This window comes from Clarias gariepinus, chromosome 7 (genome assembly GCF_024256425.1).
Source record: "Clarias gariepinus isolate MV-2021 ecotype Netherlands chromosome 7, CGAR_prim_01v2, whole genome shotgun sequence".
NCBI lineage: Eukaryota > Metazoa > Chordata > Actinopteri > Siluriformes > Clariidae > Clarias > Clarias gariepinus.
In genome coordinates this window covers 19,784,682-19,793,813 of record NC_071106.1, presented here as the reverse complement: position 1 = coordinate 19,793,813, position 9,132 = coordinate 19,784,682, and the positions used below count along the sequence as shown (strand labels likewise).

General features: G+C 36.4%; 1 protein-coding gene across 4 annotated transcripts; it reads right to left on the bottom strand.

Moving 5' to 3' along the window:
• Positions 1-277: 277 nt before the first annotated feature.
• On the bottom strand, positions 278-8,851 carry bida (BH3 interacting domain death agonist). 4 transcript variants are annotated; one of them, XM_053500827.1, is made up of 6 exons: positions 8,342-8,368; positions 7,969-8,021; positions 7,143-7,206; positions 6,509-6,805; positions 3,684-3,817; positions 278-636 (listed from the first exon to the last, which is right to left on the bottom strand). In XM_053500827.1, the coding sequence occupies exons 2-6, from the start codon at positions 7,978-7,980 to the stop codon at positions 451-453; spliced, it is 693 nt and encodes a 230-aa protein (XP_053356802.1). In that variant the 5' UTR covers positions 7,981-8,021; positions 8,342-8,368; the 3' UTR covers positions 278-450. The 4 variants fall into 4 exon arrangements, with proteins under 4 accessions (XP_053356802.1, XP_053356805.1, XP_053356803.1 ...); XM_053500830.1 differs by lacking the exons at positions 7,143-7,206; positions 7,969-8,021 and adding an exon at positions 8,779-8,851; XM_053500828.1 differs by lacking the exon at positions 8,342-8,368 and having other exon boundaries at positions 7,969-8,294.
• Between the last annotated feature and the right edge of the window lie 281 nt (positions 8,852-9,132).

Here is a 9,132-nt window from a genome sequence, read left to right as displayed (position 1 = left end):
CTGGCTCAAATTATGAAAGAGTAAATATTATAATACTAAATTTATTGAGACATCATGAGATTAATACAAGTTACAATAACTTGTACTAGTATCAAAATATACAAGTTTTTCTTTTCTGTATACACACATACACTACAGTGTTTCTGATTGGTGTATATACCCTATTGTCTGCTCAAATATACCACAAATGCAGCAAAAAAATGCAAATGTGGAGAGTAATATTTTACAATCTTTACTGTTAAATTGTAGAAAAAGGAAAATCTTAAACATGAACAAACTCAAACATTCAAAACTATTCATACAAAATTTCAAGCAAAACAAAGACAAAGCAACAATCATTTCAAAAGTATTTCTTTTTTCTACTAACAAACAAGTAAACATTTAGCATTGTTGAAAAAAAACAACAGTAACCTTAAAACATAGGTCACGTTTGGGTGTAAATGACATGCGTCACCGAGGTCTAGACATGGAGTACTGCCTCATGGTGTTACAGAGGTCACGAAGCAGACGAGGTGCATGTCCACACACGGCCCTCACCAGGGAGAAAGTGAGCGCCATCACCATTCTCTCATTCTGCACAGCAGGCATGTCCTTAAGTAGGCAGTCAACACCGCAAGACAAGCAGCTCCACCAGCACTGCAAAGCAGAACATATACAAAGATATTAGAAATATAACATCCTCTCCACTCATCTTAAAGTTTCTATTTCACATTTATTACTGGACAGCAAGCTCTGACTCAAACATAACCACAATTTGTTTTAAATTTGTGACATTTTGAAGTTTTTAAATGATAGGACCTGCACAGAAAAAAACAACAACAACAAAAAAAAAACAGCTTCTTAGTACTGGACTGATTAGGTGATTTATTTCATAACTGCATAATAGTCAAGTGTGGCAAGAAACAAGTGGGGTTTCTCCACATCCATACTGAAATCTTGTGTCCTGAAATCTGTCATAAAAATAGGCTAAGAAATATTGGTTGTTAAAGGCAGCATGCAAAACATGGTAAGCCAAGTTGACTTTTTCAGGAGAGAAAGGGGTTATGGATAGTCCGTAGAGCAATATCAAATTCAAATGTTTTTGCATCACCTAGATCTCAAAATTCACTAAGTGGCCTTTAAAAGAATGTGTAATTTGTGTCTATAATAATAATATATAGATGACTGACGCTTGTGCAACTGTTTAAAACCGTTGACACATTTACTTAAAAATTTTATTTGGTACAGATAAAAACTGAGTAAACAAAACTAACAAGTATTAGCCATAAAACATTTTACTTTTTCATTCATGGTTATGTTTCCCCTATAGTAGTAAAGGCTTGGGAGGATGCCATGTCAATGAGACCTACAGTAATACTGTTCAATATACCATAATAGTGAGTTTAGCTACACAGTAAAAAATTATGTCACTTCCATTTTTGTTGACGTAGATTAGAGTTGGATGTGTGTGCAGAAGTAGTTTTGCTATGATGCCGCTCTGACCAGCTACCTCGCCGAACCTATTCTCAGTAACAAGTGGTGCAGGGTGTGATCGCCATATTCTACAGTTTACCTATAACTGTAGTGGCATGGAGAACTGGTTTGTATAGTCAATGTTTAATACTGAATGCAATTTCATTCCATTTTTCTGGATGGGGAAATTACACAGCGCAGTGTGCAATTCCTAACAATCCACATTTTATACGTTATGTGAAAAAAATAATATCACTGTGTGTTTTAAAAGAGGACAGAGAGAAGTACTGGAATTCTTGTTTTATTAAAATACATGTAGTCTTGTGTGAGACAAGTGTAGCTACAAAAAAAAAAGAAGGGTTCTCAATTAATTTTAAGCAGCAAGCATACTGTGATCTCGGTAACTTACTAGTAAGTAAAGAGTTGAGAGTAGAAACAGCTAAAAGGTTAAAGCTAAAAATAAGCTTTTCAGCATCTGGCACATAACTTCCCTTCTACTTAACATTTTGATGCAATTTATGTCACAAGGTTCAACAAATCTTTTTTTTATAGTGTACATACCATTTTTTGGAGCGAGCCATGATGCAAGCACGTGCTGTCGTGTGTGTCTATCGAGGATTTTATGCTTTTTGTATACGGATACACGCTAAACTATCACGTAGATTGGCTCTGTTGAGTGACGCATATAGCCATATAGCTTGAGGCAAAAGCGCTATATTCATCCAAAAAAAGCGCTACAGTAGATGCTGTGATGTAATCTAGCACATAACTGCTCATAACTTCCCTTCTACTTAACATTGTGATTTTATTTATGGCGCAGGTTTAATCTAGCCAAATACAGAAAGACTGACAAATATTAATAAAATTCTGTTTAGCCAGTTTTGTGTGATGCTGTGACAAAATCTGGCTGGACAGACATACAGACTTGCATACAGAAAATTGTCTGAGACTGGTTTCAGGTCCTCCAATGTATGAAACGTAAAAATATTTTGTATTTATATAGATAAGTAATAGAAAGAAAATATAATTACCAAATGAGAGCTCTCCAAATTCGCACTACTCTGTAAGTAGTCTTGTGCAAGAATTAAATGGTCAGAAATATTAGTGCATGAAAAACCTCAATCATCCTTATGTCTAAAAATTTTTGTAGGGGAAACAAAGTACAAGTGAGTACAAGTATCAAGAGCTTCAGCTAATACTTGCATTAAACAGATTGCTGCTCATGGCTGACAGAAGTGGAACCTGATGTGCTCTTTTACTGTCGCAGCCCATCCAGCTTAACCTTACTAAGCATTCTGCTTTGTAAGAATAGGATCTTTCGCACTGGATCTTTTTTACCTTTAAAATTTTACACACATCTCATTATCTATTCACCTGCACACGCCCAAAAGTCATTATCAAGTTTGCAGATAGCACAAATATTATTGGTCTGTTCTCTGATGATCACAAATCAAAACGTGCATGCTAAACTGCGATATGGTCATAGAATATCCTGATCCACAGAATCAAGACCAAGGAGTTCTACGGTAACCATCATCTACTCTTCTGTGCAGAGCGTGAAAAGTTCACGGCGACATGCCTACTGTCACTGCTTAAAATGCAGTGCAGCTATTTTTCCTCAGAAGTCTCAAGTATACCAAACTATCCTGATTGATCCTGATGACACTGCACTCGGAATACGGGGAAAAAAAATAAAATACAGCTGTGGGATCCTACTCCTCTTTGCCATCGTTTATTCACACCCCTACCACCTGGCATTTTCTACAGGACCATTTACCCATGCATCCCTAGCCTGACAAAAGATTTTGTTTCCCCAGACCAATCGCCTTAGTGGAACACTCACCCACTAGAACCACTTTGTGCATACACATTCTCTGAATTTATAAACAACAATAAAACTATAAGTTGGGATGCACTGATGCTTGTTTTTTTGCATAGACCTGTTGTCCTACTGTGTTTTATTCCTTACATATTGTTACTTAGCGCCATCATTCTCTAAACCCAATGCTGCCTGTATCTGATGCTTATCCTAAGAACACAGTTTTGCAAAAGTTTACAAATGATGGCAGTGAAACTTCCTGAACACATGAAAAACATGAGGTTCTGGCGTCCATTTTGGTGGAAAAGGCATTATGTAAAAGGAGAAGGCATTTGCTTCGTTTGCTTCTCAGGTTGCACCTGTTAAATATTAAATGAACATAAAAAAATACTAATTTATAGATCGAGCTCACCTTTTGAGAAGAATTTGTGAGGTTCTTGGTCAGACGCTCAGCAGCCTGAGCGACAAGGGTTTGATTGAACTCATCTGCCATTCTGATGAGCTCTGCAGCCACCTCCCTTACTGCATGCACTTCTTCAACAGGCACTACACACACATACACACATAAATCAATTGTGATGAGTCTACAACCCAGACAGTAGGGACACTGTTATGTTAATGTTTTGCACTGGTCTGAGCTGATTACAGTAGATGCACAATATTCTCAGTGCTAATAAACACATCAGTGACACATTAGGGCATTTGAGGCTCTGTGGTTAAGGCTCTGGGTTACTGATTAGAAAATTGGGGTTTGAAGTCCAAGCACTGGCAAGCTGCAACTGTTGAAATCCTTGATCAAGACCTTTCTGCTTAATCTTAATAATAGGCTGGGTTTACAATCAGAAAAACTTTACTGTAACATCTGTGTGACAAAGTCTTTCTTCTTTTTCTTCAATGGTTTGGGAAACAGATCGTCAACCAAAATAAACCTAACTGTTTAGGGAGGAAAAAAAAAAAAAAGAGCAATGGTCTCTATAAAAATTCATACAAGCAATTGAGATTTTTTTTTAATTATATTTCTTTGAAAGAAAAGAAATTGGACAAATTCTGAATCGGCAAATATTAAAAAAAAAAAAAAAAGAAGAAGAAAAAAATTAATCAGTGCAGCGCTAGTAAAAATATATTTGTTTTTCAAATATGTAAAATTTACACCGCCCCTGTTTTATACTACAATATTCATTTGATTGCCCTTGGCGTACAGCGCACACTGGGTTGACCAGTTCATGTGTTAAAATGATTCCTTATGCTCCCAGAAATACTCATTCACAGTTTGAGTCCTGGAATATACCTGTGCCATCAGGCAAGAGAAAATCCATTGGGGAGAAAACCTGGTCATTCAGTACATTTTATTGCCACATAACGTTGATGAGCCTCGACCTGACCTGAAGCAAACCCAGATCATCACACATTCATCCGCCTCTATTTTTAACCTGACGTGCCCATTCCACATGACCTTTTTCAGTCCAATCGTTATGCTCCCTGGCAAATTAAGGCCTTTATTTAAACTAGTTTCACCAACAAGTGGTTTTCTAATGAACAATCAACTGTTTACTCTTACTTTCACTATTAAACATAGCTCTGCTCTGTACTGGGGATTTTTTACAATGCAATTTCACCAAGTGTTTAAGGGATCTGTGATATTTTCTGACCACATTTCATTAGTGAAGTTGACAGTTCAGCACAATTCTTACAGGTATTAATAATCACCAGTCAATAATCAATAATTAATAATCACTGCTTTACTCGCTTTTCAGCTGGTGCATCTCTATTGTAAATGTAATAAATCATAAAAATCGATCCAAAATTTGGAGTGAATGTGGCAATACATGAATCATAACTGAATCGATTTCTTCTTTCATTTTTAATTAATAATATGCTGTACAGTTTTTAAACCACTCACTTCAAAACTTAGTAGGCATTGTCTTTGCTTGATATAAGCCAATAATTTAAACCTTCTGAAATGGCAACTTTTCTTTGTTCAGGCAGTGTACAACATAAACTAATATGAATTAAATGAAATCATTACTTGCATACTAAAAATATACATGTCATAATCTCTCATCATTAAGCTTAATCTTTTTTTCTAAATAGAGATAGGTGGCTAGAGTGAATGACACATTTCTGAATTTGAAATTAATCACAGAGTTGCAGCTAAAGGTAGCTAGATTTGACCTGGCACATTTCTGACATGACATGAGTCATTTGTTCAGTACATTAAGGTCTGACTTGGAATGTAGCAGATGTAATCGTGATATTCATTAGCGTTTTAGCATTATGTTAAGCTGTCTCGTGCCGTACAATAAACAGCGCAGCAATTTGAGCAATAGCTGTGCTACAGGTTAAGTAAAAACTTGACAGAATGAAAATGTTAAGGAAAATTTTTATTCTTTGCAATATTAGTTTCTGCAAGTTCATTTATCCTAAATGGAATGAGACAGCTGAGAAAGTAGACCTCCTTGATCCTGTGTTTGATGTGTTCTATGGTCATCCTGTTTCACTAATGCAGAGCTCTTCAATTCCAGTCACCGAGAGCCAGTGTACAACACAACTTGGTGATTCTTCTGCTTAAACACAGCTGATTCCACTAATCTGATCATTACCAGGTACAGTGTAATGTCATTTGTGAAAAAGCCATTTATTTTAGACTCAGTCTGCATAATAGAGGCAATTGATTAAAGACTTCCTAATCTTTGAATCTCATGCACTCACTCATTGTCTATACCGTTTAATCCTTTACACAGGGTCGCAGGGGGCCTGGAGCCTATCCCAGTAGACTAAGGGCACAAGGCAGGTTACACCCTGTACAGGGTGCCAATCCATCGTAGGGCACACACACATTCACACACATTTGATAACACCAATTAGCCTAATCTGCATGTCTTTGGACTGTGGGAGGAAACTGGAGTACCCAGAGGAAACCCACCAAGCACGGAGAAAACATGCAAACCCAATGCACACAGAGGCGGGAATCTAACCTGGACCCTGGAGGTGCAAGGCGACAGTGCTAACCACTAAGCCACCATCTTTAGTTCTTTTACATGGAAAATAATATGCATATAATGAAATGTAATAATTTATAATATGGGTATAATAAAAAGAAATGAACAAATTTACTTAGAAGCAGTCTAACAGCAAGTCATCTAATTGATTACAATATCCACTTCGGTATGATGGCTTCTAAGCAAAAAACATAAATAAATGAATAAATAAATAGTTATAAATGTACTAAAAAAATACCTGGTAAAACAAGATCAACTTGAGGATCATCGTGTAGCAGAACCCTGTGAAACGAGTGTCCATCTGTTTGCAGCTCACCATCACATTCAATGTCAGAGTCAACGTCATGGTCCTGAGTATACACTATATGGTTAGTTAATCCACTCTGGGGTGCACAGTGTTTTAGTTCATACTGAAGATTCTCTAGCTCCCTCTGTAGCTCGCTGTTCAGACAAGGTCCTTGCTGGAGGAATGCCATGAACAGGAGAGGAGTCTGTGAAAATTGGTGAACGTCCATCATGCGTTTTCCTTTGCACTCTGTAAAGGTAAAAAAATTAAGAGAGAAATAAGTGAACATATAGTCACATTACACTACATCATATCTGACCTTATTGACCTACTATTAACCAGAGCAATAATAAAGAAGTTCCAAGTGTAAGCTGTAATAAAACTCTCTGAAAGAGGATAGAAGGGTATTTGTTCCCAGGAACAGTACGGAGGATGGTCAGAGGGGAAGACATTCTACATTAAGTGTGGCCGGTAATGGAAGCATTTTGTAGGCAAATGTCTTCAAATCTACAATTAGATCTACATCCATATCAACAAACCATATGAACTTAAGTCAAATAAAATAAAAGCTTTTAGGTCATCTCACCACAAGCACAAGCGCCTGCAGTTTGCTGAAAGCTACTAGAACACTGACTTTGATTGCTGTCAGGCTAGACAGACAGGAAAAAAAAAAAAAAAAAAAAAAAAAAACACAACCTCAAGGTGGTTTTGGCGGTTTGGCATGAAAAAGGTGTTTACATAAATAAAAACATAATGTGGTGGAGATCTGTAATGTTATAGGGCAGTTTTATTCCCAAAGCCATAAAAATCCCAAAACAATGTTTGTATACATGACCTAAGATTTTAAATTAAAATGTGTCCTAAAATGAGTCAGTCAGAGTTTTCAGCAGGAAAGTGATCTGAAACATACATCTAAATCTGAACAGTGTGCACAAGATTTAGCACATTTCTGGGTAAATTAGAGGTTTAAGTTAAGGAAAGCTAGGAAAAGTCTGCATTTTTAACAGGATTTTCTTTTTAACTTAATTGTCTCCAACTGGTTAAACTAAACACCAGTGTGTGCTACACACAGAGATGAGCAAATTAACACATTCAAACCAGATATATGGATGGATGTGGATTTCCCAAGAAAGTCAGAAAATGGACATGCTGACCTGCTAATGCTAAGAATACTGAGATATAATCAGAATAAGATAACAATCAGATAAAATTTAATCTCTCCCAGCAGGATTATAAACCGGCTTCCCTTTTTAAAGAATCCCACATATCTAAAGATGGAACCGGAAATGTTTGCTAGTCAGGATCGAATTAAATTATCAGTCTAATAACAACGACAACTATGGTACATCACTAAAATCACAGTCTATAACCTGCGTCTTGTTTGTGAAAACTCATTATTGGTCATGCATCACCTCTGGAGACATTCATTGTCTTTGCTGTAGGAGTTGCAATCAGCCGAACATGCCTGTATATACAGGTTTAAAAAAAAAAAAAAGTTTTTCCACAGACTTCACACATCTCTAGCACAATATAAAATCTTCTCTCGGTTGTGTTTGGATGGTGATGGTGGTAGTGAGCACTTGCTCACTGTTTAACTGGATTGAGATCTGATATGAAAGTCACAAGAAATGATTTGTGTCATAAAACTATTTATGGACCTCTGATTATAAACTACTTCAAGGAGCACCATTGTGTTGCCTTAATAATAACAGGGTCCGAGTTTTGTTTTTAGTAGTTTATACTTATATTAGCTCAGCGTTTGAATTGAAGCTCAACACACCATACCTTTAGCCCCAACGTGATGTTGCTTTCCTAAAAAACAAAAAACAAAAAAACCATCAAATAACAATGTTGTAATGACTTTACAATAGCCTGACCACATACACTAACTTAGCTTTCTAAACTTACAAGACAGAAGAAATACAGGTTCAACGACAGACCGAGACTGATAACGAACTTTAGATTTTAAAATGCACATTAATGAAGATAACCTAGCTGTCTGTCTGTTTAACGTATTTTCTCTTACATAGGATTCAAATAATCAAAGCCAAATAACTCGGCCATGTTGTTTCTTCATAAGCGACTAGCATAATTTAAGATATGCTAACTAGTAAGCTAGCCCAAATAACTAAACACAATCTAATCTAAAACTCAAATTAGTTGTGTGTGAATAGGCAAAGAAATATAACAGTTTTAGTAATAAAGCGAACCACTTATCTTACATTCGCTCATAATTCGCTGAAACCTCTCAGACTGCGAGACACACACACATTCTCTCTGCTGTTTAAGTTTATATATCGCGACTGGTCCATTAGCGGTATAAACAGGGGTGTCCGATTACACTTTCTGTATTAAACAAATGTCAGTGTTTTAAAAGAAGTGTAATAAGTAGAAGAAAGGACAAAACTGTCTTATACCAACTTGAACGCTGATTGTTTTTTTTATGAGATTAAGCGTTTTTTAAATCGAATTTAAAACCTAACCTCCCCTCACGAATTTTACCAGTGGACCTGGCTTGCGAAAAAAAAAAGAGAGAAAAAAAAAAGCCGGCTAGTCGCTTTCAGTAAACAACTTAC